This window comes from Prionailurus bengalensis, chromosome B2 (assembly GCF_016509475.1).
Source record: "Prionailurus bengalensis isolate Pbe53 chromosome B2, Fcat_Pben_1.1_paternal_pri, whole genome shotgun sequence".
NCBI classification, from domain to species: Eukaryota; Metazoa; Chordata; class Mammalia; order Carnivora; family Felidae; genus Prionailurus; species Prionailurus bengalensis.
In genome coordinates this window covers 3,922,425-3,937,294 of record NC_057349.1, presented here as the reverse complement: position 1 = coordinate 3,937,294, position 14,870 = coordinate 3,922,425, and the positions used below count along the sequence as shown (strand labels likewise).

The 14,870-nt window shown below is 47.2% G+C and overlaps 3 protein-coding genes across 3 annotated transcripts in view; 2 read left to right on the top strand and 1 right to left on the bottom strand.

Moving 5' to 3' along the window:
- Window positions 1-14,870, top strand: part of LOC122490296 (histone H2B type 1-A) — a 348,434-nt gene that overhangs the window by 284,656 nt on the left and 48,908 nt on the right. The gene's annotated exons all lie outside the window — the stretch shown is intronic.
- Window positions 3,404-4,994, top strand: LOC122490311 (histone H4). The gene has a single exon (XM_043592922.1). The coding sequence runs from the start codon at window positions 3,414-3,416 to the stop codon at window positions 3,723-3,725; it is 312 nt and encodes a 103-aa protein (XP_043448857.1). The 5' UTR covers window positions 3,404-3,413; the 3' UTR covers window positions 3,726-4,994.
- On the bottom strand, window positions 5,797-7,237 carry H1-6 (H1.6 linker histone, cluster member). The gene has a single exon (XM_043592887.1). It carries the CDS (start codon window positions 6,713-6,715, stop codon window positions 6,050-6,052), a length of 666 nt encoding a protein of 221 aa, XP_043448822.1. The 5' UTR covers window positions 6,716-7,237; the 3' UTR covers window positions 5,797-6,049.

The window sequence follows — 14,870 nt, the reverse complement described above, 5'->3', positions numbered from 1 at the left end:
GTATAAACCCCAGTCTCATCAGTTAACCTTACTCCATGGGGTTGATTAAATGTCCTGAATTTACAATGTCATTTTCATAAAACAGTCAATAACCAACCAACTTTGATATTGCCAAAGGAGCTTAACAATGTGTGCAGGAGAAAGCATCTGTTTTTTTTTTTTAATGTTTATTTATTTTTGAGACAGAGAGAGACAGAGCATGAACGGGGGAGGGGCAGAGAGGGAGACACAGAATCCGAAGCAGGCTCCAGGCTCCTAGCTGTAGGCACAGGGCCTGACACGGGGCTTGAACTCATGGACTGTGAGATCAGGACCTGAGAAGTCAGAAGCTTAACCGACTGAGCCCCCCAGGCGCCCCTAAAGTGTCTGTTTTAAATACGAATGTAACAGCTAATGGTCTTTCCTTTGTGGATGTTTGGAATAGCAGTTTCACCATTAAAACAAATGCAAAATACTTTCTTGGTGCTTTGCGTGTGTGTGTGTGTGTGTGTGTGTGTGTGTGTGATTAAGAGAGTATTCAAGGGAATTTGGAAAATCAAATTCAATTACAGACATTTATAAAAACTTCGAAACAAATAAATGTATCGGAAAGGATAATGTTAGAAATTCTCTGTCCAAAGAACTTTTTTTTTTTAGTAGGTCAAAATAAATTAAGAACATTTATAGGAGCAAGCCCACCCAAGGACAGCAGGCCAGGGAAGTGCAAGGGACAAAAACTTTCAGTAAAATGTTTGGACTGAAAGGAGAAAGAAAGAACACTTTTCTAGAAGAGGAAGGAGAGAGATACAGTGTAAGTTACAGGCCACAGGTAAGCCAGTGGGAGAGACATTTAGAGGAAGTGAATAAGAGCGGATATTCATACCAGAGAAAAGGTTAGGTGGCTAGAAAAGAAATTCATTGACGCTTTAGAATGCAGTGAGATCCCTCAGCCAGGGGCGAGAACAGCTCTCTGCTCCAGACCAGGAGCGATGTCCCCAAATGCCTGGAGACAGCTAATGTTAGAAAGCCCGGGCAAACTAGGTTGGGCGGGGCTGCACTTACACATTTCCTCAACTGTAATATGGTGAAAAGTATTCCGATCCTAGGATTTCTTCTCCCTGAAGTACAACCATACAAAGTGATGGTAGTTCTGGTATTTCTCAACCTTGGGCGAGGATCAGAATTGACTGTAAAATACATCTTAATATATAATATATATTATTACACCATTTCTCAACTCTGATACTCTGAGTCTGCTGCAGAGAGTGGTTGTGGGCATTTCATATTTTTTATAAGACCTTTGATGAACCTCATAGTTTTATTTGTTCAAATGTGTGATGAGACCTATTAGCCACAACTCGTTTGCAGGGTTTTTTACCTGAAGGGCTTAGCTCCCATGTTGAAGGAATGGGGTTCCATGAAATCAGGTTCTCTCTGAGGATGAGCGGGAGGTGAAAAGAAAGCCAGCCACACAGGTTTCAGAGCGAGCCACTCCCTCCCAGGCCACACGACCAAGACCTGTACTCTTCTGAGAGGGGAAGGATCCATGTTTAATATATATCTTTATGTGCATGTTTTAAATTTTTCTGTCCTAACATTCATGACTTCTGAGTCAGTGTCAGTGAGAAAAATTTATCAATGAAGAAATTAGGAGAAGGGAATAGAAAACAGGAAGAAGATGTCAAAATAAAAGTGACGTTTTATTAATGACAGAGTGGGCAAAATAAAATTGGGAGAAAGCTGACCTAGACTTCTGGTTTAAATCTGGGCCCTGTGGTGCCTGGGTGGCTCAATCAGTTGAGCAGCCCCTTGGCGATCTCAACTCAGGTCAAGATCTCAAGGTTGTGAGTTCAAGCCCTGCCTTGGGCTCCATGCTGGGTTTGTAGCCTACTTAAAACAAACAAACAAACAAAAATATATAAATGCAGATGGAACCCGCTGGGCTGTGTAGCAAGGGTGGCTCACACCATGTATTTTTTCCATGAAATTACCATATTATACACACTATTTTTATGTCCATGAATTAAAGAGCATATTGAGATTTCAGTTTCACTTATAATCTCAAACCTTGCACTTTTTCTCTCTAGTGTTTGACATTCCTTCCTAGCTAAGTGACCCCTTATAAAGTATGTGTTCGAGGTGGGGAGGGGTTAGTAAAAGTCAGGAACCTCAAAACGCTCAATATGGGGGCAGAAGAATGTAATTACTTAATTATTTCGCAAGTGTTACAAATCATATGCCATTCAGAGCTTCCCTACCCTCTGCTGGGTCTCTTTTCTTTGCTAAAACAAGTATGAGGTTCTAACAGGTGGTCTCTCTCAGGCCAGAGTCTCATTTTAAGTATCTGCAATAGGCACCTTTTTGTTAACCAGGATGGAGAGAGGCTGTGCCCTCCCCACCTTTTAAGTGGAATAACTGATCTTGGACATTTTCAAAAGCGGCAGGAGGAGGCTAAGGGAAATTTTTGATTTGAAAGGCTCTCTCTTCCAACCACATTCAGATCCAATTCTGTTGTTGTTTTTTTTTTTCTTAATGGGATTAGCCTTGTTTAAACCACCAATAATCTCATCAAAGGCCCTCCAGGGGAGGGCCTTGTAGGCTTTGTAATGACCTTAATCGAGTATTAGCCCTGCCCTGCGATTAACCCCCAGCTACACCAAATGTTTGTTCTTGTCTCTAAACCTGGAGAAGGTTGAAAAGGGATCAGCTGAGGAGGGAAGGGGAGCTTGTCAGGAGTTACAGGCAGAACCGAGAGGCCCAGCAGGGCCAGGAAGACGGTCCAAGGGCAACGCGTTTTCCAAGCCTAGTTGTACATTCCCTGTCACAGACTTTTGTCGAAGCAAGAGTCCCCCAATAAATGTTTGAAAGAAAACAAGAAGTTTTAGTTTGCAAATTTTTGTTTGTTTGTTTCCATAGGTCCAGGGCTTACACTGTCCAGCACAAAGAAGGTCATCTAAATACGTCAGTTTAATAGGAATATTAAAAGGGATGGAAGGGAAAGTCCTTTGACCTATAAACGCACCGTCCTTGACATACCACCTCTACATTCCCCCCAAAAAATCATTCCATAATTTATTAGTTATAGAGTGAAAATACAGACAAACGTGGAGGGGGCGGTCCCTCTACTCAGCGGCTTTGACATAACACATTCCCCTGGCAAACGCGCGCGGAAAAAAGAAACGCAGAACAAAAGAGAAACGGGAGCTTTTTGGCGGAAGGAGAGCTGACCCTCCCCCCCGGGCCGCCCTACTGCCGACGAAGGGCGAGATTCACTAGCCAATCACAACGTTGGAATGTTAATGAGCTCTCTTTGCCCCACCCCCTTGCTGACCTCATGGGGGGGAACGCGTCAGTGCCTCTTGTTCTCAATCAGGTCCGCAGAAATGCTATTTAAGGACCTACGTGAGGGCGCAACGCTCACTTCGGTTGCAGCCATGTCTGGTCGCGGCAAGGGCGGGAAGGGCCTGGGCAAGGGGGGCGCCAAGCGCCACCGCAAGGTGCTGCGCGACAACATCCAGGGCATCACGAAGCCCGCCATCCGGCGGCTGGCCCGGCGCGGCGGCGTCAAGCGCATCTCCGGCCTCATCTACGAGGAGACCCGCGGGGTGCTCAAGGTGTTCCTGGAGAACGTGATCCGGGACGCCGTCACCTACACGGAGCACGCCAAGCGCAAGACGGTCACGGCCATGGACGTGGTGTACGCGCTCAAGCGCCAGGGCCGCACCCTCTACGGCTTCGGGGGCTGAGCGCCCGGGACCCGCCATATTTCCAAACACAAAGGCCCTTTTCAGGGCCGCCCACAAAGTCACTTAAAGGGCTGTCGTGCTTGCGGAAACGGGATCGGGGGCATGTAAGACTTCCGCAGGCGCAAAACTGGTGAGCGGTAGGATATTTTTGTGTGCGGTACTGTAGCAAGTCTTGTGACGCTTGGGTACACTTTAAGATTTCCAAAGAAATACACATTGGAGTAAGTAGGCCAGTAAATGCTGCCAATGAGAGGGTTCCAGAAGGGAAATATGTGCTGTTCTACACAAACGGAAACAAAAGATCTTGGCCAACGTCCTTCGGATTCATCCGCATGACCGGAAGCGTCCTGGGCCCAAAGCTCCGGTGACCGCAGCCGCGGCTATGTAAATGCAGGTCCTCTGAGGACAAGCTCTGATTGGGTGACATTCGGTGTGGCAGAAGCTGCGGAGGGTGAGATTCCGGGGCCATTTTCCTGTTGGCCACAAACGGTTTCATAGCTGTCCCCGGAGCCGGAGGAAAAACCTCGGTTGGTTACCTTTGCTTTTAATCCAGGCGCTACACCAGTACTAGGAGTAAAACGCACAGAGGCTCCCGGGACCAGTTCTAGACGGATTCGCGCCGTTCCGGTGGCCTGCTGGCTGCCAGGCGCAGGCCGGGGCTCACTTCACTGCGGGGCACGGCAGTCACACAAGGGACTCACGGCCTTGCCCGGCAAGTGAAGCGTATTTGGGCGCTGCAGCTCCGACCTGGAAGGGAATCGCCGCCGTGTGCAAGCAAGACATGGGCTGTGCATGATTCTGTACGACTTCAAACCATTGTTTATTCGTTCTGACAAAATTGTCAGAGGCCCAGTTATAGAAATGAATTTAGAAAGGCCAGGCTCTAGTGTTCTCTTCAATACATGGTTATATGCAAAAGAATGCGTTACATAATTCTGCATTGGGCTTTGTGGGGTTGCCCCCAATACTACCAAGGCCCCAAATCAGCAGTATGAATTTCGTACTTACAATCATCTTTAAATAAGAATGCCAGTTCCTAAATTGAGAGCTGGAATAAACGAACTTTTCTTAAAACGAAAAAAGATGCTTTGACTCAGACCCTGAGAATTTCCTAATAACAGTTTTTGTTAGGTCAGTTCGGACCCTAACAACTGTAACCCCACCATTTCCATACAGGTTTTAGAGTTAATATTCTTCAGCCTGTGGAACACAATCTGGACAAGCCTGTGCACTCTCTTTGTAAATAAAATACGTAGACTTATAATTAGACTAATCCTAAAATGAAGCCATTTCTTAATGTGGCAACATAGTATTTGGAAATATTGAGGATAAGCGCTATTGCAATAGTCTTACAACTGTAAACTGAAAATACTTATTTCTGCTAATCAAGTGAAAAATCGCCCAGATTTAAAAACTTCCCCCTCATCCGGTTTGTTATAAATTTTTTAAAAAATTTTATGTTTATTGTACAGAGAGAGAGACAGACAGACGTAAGAGAGGGGCAGAGAGAGGGAGACAGGATCCAAAGCAGGCCCCAGGCTCTGGGCTGTCAGCACAGAGCCCCATGGGGGGGCTGGAACCCACAAACCGGGAGATCATGGCCTGTGCCGAAGACGCTTAACCAACTGAGCCACCCAGGCGCCCCAGAAGTTTGTTACAATTTGATTCCTGTATACATTGACACCCCCCCCCCCCAAAGTTGTGAGCAGTGAGTTATGAAACCCTGGTTACAATGTCCCCGTGTACAAGTGTGAACTGGACCCTGGCGCTTGGAAAGAAGTCACCTGTTTGTGCACGGAGCTGATCTCCACTCCTTCCTCCACATAAACGCAGGTATTCCTAGCTAAGGATGGGGAAGTACAAGGCCGTGTACCCATTTATTTTTATTGATCCTGGGAGTGCAAGCAGGGGGAGGGACAGAGAGAGGGAGAGAATTCCAAGCAGGCTCCACACTGACGGTGCAGAGCCTGATGTGGGGCTCGAACTCAGGAACCTGTGAGATCATGACCTGAGCCCAGGATCAAAAGTCGGACACAAACGACTGCGCCACCCGCCCTCCCAGCCTCCTCCCCCATATGCCGTGTTGTAACTAGAAACATTTAAGCTCTTTGGGACCAGGCAACACAGGAAAAAATTTCAAATACTGGAATCCCTATTGGGCGACACATCTGATGAAATTTTCCACATCTTACAATGAAACTTGCTTAGTAGACCGTGCGGTGACCTATTTACGAACTTCTAAGCTTCCAGTGCCGAGCCCTTTTTAAAGTATTTGGGGTGGCTCTTAAAAGAGCCTTTGGGTTCTTTGAGAATCAGCCTTCGGTTTACTTCTTGGACGCCACCTTCCTGGTGCTGGTTTTCTGCTGGGTGACCTTGGCCTTCCCAGCCTTGGGCTCCCCTGCTCGGGCCTTTCCTGGGCTCTGCACCGGCCGCCTGCCCCGGCCTCCCTTAGCCTTCCTGCTGCCTCGGGGTGCTTTCGGGGCTGTTGCTGCCCGAAGCTTCTTGGCCTTCTGGGTGGTCTTGGCACTCTTCGGGGACTTCGAACCCTTGGAGATCAGCTTCTTCGCCTTGGCAGAAGTGGGCCTTTTGACCTTGCTCTTGCGGGGTTCAGGAATGGCCTTCTTGTTGAGCTTGAAGGAGCCCGAGGCGCCGGTGCCCTTGATCTGCACCAGGGTGCCCTTGCTCACCAGGCTCTTGAGGCCCAGCTTGATGCGGTTGTTGTTCTTCCCCACGTCGTAGCCGGCGGCCGCCAGCGCCTTCTTGAGCGCGGCCAGGGACATGCCAGCTCGCTCCTGGGACACGGCGAGAGCCTCCGTGATCAGCTTGGACACAGAAAGGCTCGGGGTCTTGCGACTTGAGCCTGGCATGCCCACCGGCTTTCTCCCCCTCCTCTTAGCTGGAGAATTCTCCACAGGGGCCGGGGCCGTGTCAGCTGTGGCCACAGGAACCGTCTCCGACATGTCACGGAGAAAGAAACACAGACCCGACATACCAGGAAAAGCGTAATGTGCAGTGGGGTAGGGATGGAGGGGGGAGCCTCAAGGCCTTATATAGAGCACGGCGCTCTGTGATTGGTGCATCTTCAGGCACCGCCCCGCCCCTCGGGGGAGGAGCCTTTGTGTTTCTTTTACCCCCAAAAGTTGGATCCCACACCAATCCTCTGAGCAGCATCGCCCAGGGTTTACTGCTGAGTGATCCGTGGAGATCCGGATTTCACGTGCCTTTTCACCTTTTCATGAGAAATGACCTTGCATGCCCGAAGTATCAGATAAAGCCCTTGATTTTCGGCGAAATTCAAGGAGAAGAAGAAAACTTGCTCTTTTCCTTGTAATGTAAAAGTAAGTTTTAGCGCAAAACTTACCTCATCTCTTCTGAGTAGTTTTCCAAACGGGGGGCTTCCAATCGGTGGAGAAAACAAGTTATTCACGCACTGGTTTTTATGGGAAATTCTCTATGTATGTGAAGGAAATAACACAGGTCGCTTAAATGGCTCCCTGTGTAGTTAGACGATGTTATAGAATCGGCCAAAGAGTGCAGAGTACGACTTTATTTGGGCAAACACAATCTAAGAAACCGTAATCTGCAAGGTATGTGGGTGGCACGTGACCCAAACCAGTCCTCCGTCCATGCAGTTTGATAGAAGACCCTTAAGACTCTTAACACATGATATCTGCTTAGTCCAAATCAGGTCTGTCACCTCCGTGGCTGACGTCCTCAACTGAATTTTGCTTCTGTTTTCAGTCATCCAAACCCCACTCCACCCCACCCCCACTGCCTGATGCCAAGCACACACACGGAAAAAGAGACAGTCCTTATTCTCAATCGCCTATAAAACGGGAGGCAGGAACGGTGGCTGAAGAGCTCAGTGGGAACCACAGGCCCAGATCTCTAACAGAACTGAGTTGGCAGATGTGCCTGCAAAGCTGGAAGAGAGTTCTGGCAACAAGGTTCAGGAGGCTTCTTTGGGCTTATCCTAGGACTTGCCTCTGTAACACGTCCAGATGGGGGGGGGGGGGTTGTTCTTCAAGGCCAGACCTTCCAGGAGGAGAGCAACGCGGTGCGGCCAAAGCTCCCCGGGGTTCAGCGGAGGAAAACCCCATAGGGACCATCTCGTGGAGATCCCCAAATGCTCGCGCGAGAACTTGGTTATTCTGCAGGCGGGAGAACCGCCTGAAGGCTTTAAGGAGAGGATTTGCATACTGGTGCTGTAGTTGTCTTGGTTTTAGAGTTTTCACGGAAACAATCATTATTGAAAATGGCCCAGGGGCGCCTGGGTGGCTCAATTGGTTAAGCGTCTGACTTAGGCTCGGGTCATGATCTCTCGGTCCGTGAGTTCGAGCCCCACGTCGGGCTCTGTGCTGACAGCTCAGAGCCTAGAGCCTGGAGCCTGCTTCGGATTCTGTGTCTCCCTCTCTCTCTGACCCTCCCCCGTTCATGCTCTCTCTCTGTCTCAAAAATAAATAAACATTAAAAAATTTTTTTAAAAAAATGGCCCAATGTCAGAGGTTGGTAGTGTGGTTTCTGTAGCCTAAGAAAGACAAGGGCTTTAGCTCTGTGGGAAAGGAGAGAGTCTACGTGCGAAATATTTCTGAAATGAAAATCAAAACATGAGACTTTCCCACTTCCGGGTGCAAAGTGAGATAGCAAAGTCTCCGCCTCTCTCTGGCTCATGGGCACGTGCTTACACACACACACCCGGAACACAAATTCAGGAAACGGGGCGTCTGGGTGGGCCTGTCGGTTAAGTATCCGACTTAGCTCAGGTCATGATCTTGCAGTTCATGAGTTCAAGCCCCGCGTCGGGCTCTCTTCTGTCAGCACGGATCTCACTTTGGACCCTCAGTTTCCCTCTCTCTCTCTGCCCCTCCCCCGATTGGCCTCTCTCTCTCTCTCTTTCTCTCTCTCAATCTCAAAAAGTAAATACACCTTAAAAAACATTGAGAAAACAATAACCACCTGAAGTGTCTGCATTCGGATACTTCCTAATCTATTTCATTTTTTAAAATGCTGGTTGCAAACTATGGGATTGATTTCACAACCACTAATGCGCTGTGACCCTCCGTTTGAAAAATCTGTTTTCAGGTTACAAGGTTACAAGAGGTTACAAGAGCATCTTACTGAGGACCTATTTCAGGGTTTCTTTACAATGTTTATTTACTTGTGAGAGAGAGAGAGACAGAGACACAGTGCGAGTGCGGGAGGAGCAGACAGAGAGGGAGACGCAGAATCTGAAGCAGGCTGCAGGCTCCAGGCTCAGAGCTGTCAGCACAGAGCCCGACGCGGGCCTGGAACCCATGAAGCTGAGCCCAAGTCTGTCACTAAACAGACGGAGCCACCCAGGCGGCCCAAGCACCCTAAGTTTTAACATGTGTTTGGTTTCCCGGACCCTCGGTGTGACCTCTGAGTACTTGTGCTTGGAGGTCAGGTTGTGAAGTGGATTGATCCTTGTAATTAATTACACGTTGACAGAAGATATCATTCCATTGCTTTACAAGTAACAAAGAATTGGGAGCACCTGGGTGGCTCAGTCCATCGAGCGCCCGACTGCGGCCCAGGTCATGATCTCCCCATTTGTGGGTTCGAGCCCCGCGTCAGGCTCTGTGCTGACAGCTCAGAGCCTGGAGCCTGCTTCCCATTCGGTGTCTCTCTCTCTCTCTCTCTCTCTCTCCCCCTCCCCCACTTATGCACGTGCTCTCTCGCCTCTCTGTCTCTCAAAAATAAATAATTAAAAGTAACAAAGAATTGGAGAATTTTAAAAATTCTTACATTCCGCAACTTCAAACCTAGAGAGAGGACCATGATTCATATCTCGCACTGGAAATCTAAACGCTACCATGAACACCCACACGCACAGCGCTTACGCTGTGTCGTCATCATCCCAATTATTTCCCCTTCAAAAAAGGAAAAACTGGGGCGCCTGGGTGGCGCAGTTGGTTAAGCGTCCGACTTCAGCCAGGTCATGATCTCGCGGTCCGTGAGTTCGAGCCCCGCGTCAGGCTCTGGGCTGATGGCTCGGAGCCTGGAGCCTGTTTCCGATTCTGTGTCTCCCTCTCTCTCTGCCCCTCCCCCGTTCATGCTCTGTCTCTCTCTGTCCCAAAAATAAATAAAAATGTTGAAAAAAAATTTAAAAAAAAAAGGAAAAACTGTAGAAGCTAAGTTTATAGTTAGGAAACTGAGTCACAGAAAAGTCATGAAACTCACCCGAGGTCTTAGAGCTAGGAAGCAGGAGGCTGGCTTCAGAAGGCTCTGGCTAGTTATGCACATCAGCTGCGTTGGAGCATTTATTTTTTTTTTTTTCCTCTTAATATGTCAGGACTATTCGTGTAATTCCATTTTTAGAGCTTGTATTTTTTTATTAAAATTTTTTTAATGTTTATTTATTTTTGAGAGAAAGAGAAACAGTGTGAGCATGGAAGGGACAGAAAGAGAGGGAGACACAGGATCCAAAGCAGGCCCCAGGCTCTGAGCTGTCAGCACGGAGCCCAACGAGGGGCTTGAACTCGTGAACCATGAGATCATGACCTGAGCCAGAGTCGGACGCTTAACTGAGCCACCCAGGCACCCTTAGAGCACTTGTGCTTTGTGGACCAATAATATAATTTTATCTTGAAAAACTTTCTATTGTGGGAAAGTCACCCTTCCAGACTCTCATTACTGAAACAATACTCCTGCTGTAAACATTTCCTTAGATCAACTTCTGATGGCAGTTCTTCTGAAGTCAAACAATGGAAGCGATCACAAAGAAAATAAGAGAACTGTTTTCTTTTAAAAATATAATAAAATTTTTCTCTCATGATATGGGAACTATACAGCCCATTCTTTTTTTTTTCTTTTTTTACATTTATTTATTTTTGAGAGAGCACAAGTGGGGGAAGGAGCAGGGAGAGAGGGAGACACAGAATCTGAAGCAGGCTCCAGACTCTGAGCTGTCAGCACAGAGCCTGATGTGGGGCTCGAACTCACAAACCGTGAGATCATGACCTGACCCAAAGTCAGACGCTTAACTGACTGAGCCACCCAGGTGCCCCAGCAGCCCATTCTTAATATTAACATTCTAGTCTGTTGTTTAAAAACAATGTTTACCCTATATTTCTGTGTGTGTGTGTGTGTGTGTGAATAAAATAAAGGCTTCTCTAGATTTTCACTGTGTTCAGTGAGATTCACTGGGTTTCACTTACTAACGTGTCCACCCTATATATTTCTTGGATTTTCCTCGTATCTAAGTTTTAGAACTACCTTGTAAAACTGTTATCCCTTTGTCATATGTTTCTTCTTTTTTCAGTAGCTATTTTTGAACTTCATATTTGGCTTTCCACTATCTTTAACAAACACTATTTCACAATTAACCTTAACTCTTCTTCAACTGACTTCTTCCGTTTTGAATTATTCTATTTCGATTGACTGCTTGTTCAGCTATTGAGTAACTATTTTGTTTGTTTTGTAGGAAGGGCATGTGTATAATTTCATGCTTTGTGAAGGTTGTCTCTAAAAGTCATCAAGTGTTCGGGGTACCTGGGTGGCTCAGTCGATCAGGCATCCGACTTCAACTCCGGTCGTGATCTCCCAGTTCGTGGGGCAAGCCTCGCATGGCATCGGGCCCTGTGCTGACAGCTCAGAGCCTGGAGCCTGCTTCAGATTCTGTGTCTCCCTCCCTCTCTGCCCTTCCCTGACTTGTGCTCTGTCTCTGTCTCTCAAAAATGAATAAATGTTAACAAATTTTTTAAAAATAAATAAATAAAAGTCGTCAAGTATTGGATATCAAATGCAGGTACGATGCTGTTCCAGGGTTGAGGGACAGAAAAACAACATTTTTTTTTTTAATTAAGAAAGAAGTATTACTTGGTCTTTAAGCTAAAGAAGTTACCATTTTCTTTATTTGGGAGATAAGATTTAAACATAGGCACTGACAGAGGCCTGGGTGGCTGAGTCAGTCAGTTAAGCGTCCGACTTTGGCTCAGGTCATGATGTCACAGTTCGTGAGTTCAAACCCTGAGTCAGGCTCTGTGCTGACAGCTTGGAGCCTGGAGCCTGCTTCAGATTCTGTGTCTCCCTCCCTCTCTGCCCCTTCCCTGCTTGTGCTCTCTCTCTCTCTCTCTCTCTCAAAAATAAATAACCATTAAAAAATTTTTAGTATATGCACTGACAATTCTTGGGTGCGGAGATCAATGTCGAAACCAATAACCTGCCCAGGTGGTTCGCAATGGAGGACTTTGAGAGGGTGGCGGGAAAGTCTTCCTCTGTTGAGTCAGATGGACCTGAATCACTTGTTCAGCCTGTTTCTGCTGCTCCTTACAAAACTGAACACCTTCAGAAGGAGTTCTAGAAACTTCTCAGAGGACAGAGGAGCTAAACCTGCCACCATCCAATTAGGAAGCACTAGAAATGCCTGACCAAGAAGAAAAGCTATTTGCATAACTGGGACCTCCCCCGCCCCCCCATTCAGGTGACCTTATTTCTGTTCTTCCAGACGTTCCGACCTCTCTTATTAGCTATTTATATGTAAGCAAGGACAGGTGCTCATATCGTGCTGTTTCATTTGTGAATAACACATATATAGACTTCCGTCCAAAACCTTTGTGCTAACGTGACCGAAACAATCCTCCTAAGCCACACAGATGCCAATGAGCCAGTCTTTGAAAGTCCGGAGACACAGCATTGGAACTTGTGAATTTTCTGTTGCACTTTAATACAGAATACAGAAGCATCAGACAAAAAAGCAGAAAGCCTTTTCTTTTAACTTCCCGATAGTAATCCAGTAGACCTCAGATGGCCCTTGCCGAGTTCCCCTTGATCTCACCCCTTCTTCCAGGCTGGCGCATAGATTCGCCCTCCAGAGGCGCTAAAGATGGCCGTGAGGTTGAAAACTACAAGGGGGTGGAAACTGAACAGCTGACAGCACAGGGTGCTAGAGAAGCCTGTGTACCTGGGCTTATTTATTAAGCAAAAAAATAATAAACATTTTACACTAGATATCTTTCCAGTTTACTTACCCGTCTGAGGCACTACTCTAGGACCCCTGCGAAAGCCTGCCTTGCCGCACATATAAACCCCAATGCTGCAAGGATAGCGTTAGGCTTTATATCTCTCTCCACCGCAGAGGTGAAAGTGGTTTTGCACACAGTTTGCACTGTAGTTTTGCATGAAGCGCCATGTTTTTCCTAAGCGAGTGGTCAGAGCATGTTTATTCGAGCTGAAGCATTCCTCTTCCGGTGACAAGTCTTAGTCTAGTGCTGGCTCTGGGGACACGTGACTCTGGACCCACTGAGGCTACTGTCTGCCTGTGGCACGGGGGAGCCCTGGCCTTGGAATGAGGACAAGTGGGTTGTCCCACCTTGCCTCTTTCTGATTCTTAATGATCTTGGCCAAATAGAACTGTATTTCTCCTGGGCTTACTCACTTTCCTGGTCTGTGTGTCACAGCAATGACACCGTCTTAGTCTGCTCGGGCTACCAGAACAAAATGCCGTAGATTGGGAAGTTTCAACAATAGAAATTTATTTCCTCATGGCTCTGGAGACTAGGAATCTGAGATCAGACTGTCAGTGTGGCCGAATTCTGGTGACAGCTCTTTCCCAGCCTGTCGTTGGCTGTCTTCTTGCTCTGTCCTCAAGCGGCCTTTCTGTGGTGCATGCACGCTGGGAGAGCTAGCTTTTCCTCCTCCTGTTCGGATAAGGCCACCAGTCTTTTTGGACTAGGACCTCATTTTACAACTTCTTTCACCTTAAATACTTGCTGAAGCCCCGCCTCCAGACACAGTCACACTGGGAGGTAGGGCTTCGACATAGGAATTCTGGGGGGACATAATTCAATCCACAGTACACGCTTTTCTCATGGAGCAGTTAGAGGCTCTCAAGAGACAATGCAGGCAAAAGCAATTTCAGCTATACACAGCCAAATGCAGTTCATTATTCCAGCACAGTCCTGGACAGAGGAGGCACCTGACTGACAAATACTAGTTTTGGGTCTTAACCGAACAGCCTGCTTATTCTCCATATGGTGGCCCCCCAGGGGACAATCGTGGTCACGGGCATCATTAGGCCGCCCTTCGTTTCTTTTTTTTTTTTTTTTTTTAATTTTTTTTTCAACGTTTATTTATTTTTGGGATAGAGAGAGACAGAGCATGAACGGGGGAGGGGCAGAGAGAAAGGGAGACACAGAATCGGAAACAGGCTCCAGGCTCTGAGGCCATCAGCCCAGAGCCCGACGCGGGGCTCGAACTCCCGGACCGCGAGATCGTGACCTGGCTGAAGGCGGACGCTTAACCGACTGCGCCATCCAGGCGCCCCAACCGCCCTTCGTTTCTTACGGGATCACAGCTAATGAAAATGTGGGGGGAAAGTACACTCGCTAATAACGAAGGAGCTGGCATTTCTATTATTATTATTATTGGCCTGTCAGGTTAATAACGCTTTGAAAAATTCTCAGTGTAAACAGTATGTTGGGATTATAAATTGGCATGGTCCTTCTAGATGGCACTTTGGCAATGTTTTGTATTAAGAGCCTTAAGAAATGCTGTGACCTGGTGATTTAGTATTTCTAGTTCTGGAAGTCTATCCTAAGGAGATGATCACATATTTAAACAAAGATGTGTGGTCTGTATGATCTATAATGCATAAAAATAGAACTCAATCTAGGTAGCCAATAACAGAGGACTAATTACCCAAGTAATGATACATTCACAAAAAATTGTGTTTCTAGGGCTGCCTGGGTGGCTCAGTCGGTTAAGCATCTGACTTCAGCTCAGGTAACAGTTCATAATTTTTTTTTTCATGTTTTTTATTTATTCTTGAGAGAGACAGAACATGAGTGAGGGAGGGGCAGAGTGAGAGAGGGACACAGAATCCGAAGCAGGCTCCAGGCTCTGAGCTGTCAGCACAGAGCCTCACATGGAGCTGGACCTCACAAGACGTGAGATCATGACCTGAGCCAAAGTTGGACACTCAACCAGCTGAGCCACCCAGGCGCCCCAACAGTTGGTAAATTTGAGCCCCACATCAGGTTCTCCGCTGTCAGCATGGAGCCTGCTTTGGATCCTGTGTCTCCTTCTCTCTCTGTCCCTCCATTGGATCCTCCCTCTCCCTCTCTCAAAAGTAGACAAACATTTTTAAAAACTGTGTTTCTAAGCATATTACCTAGAAAACTATAT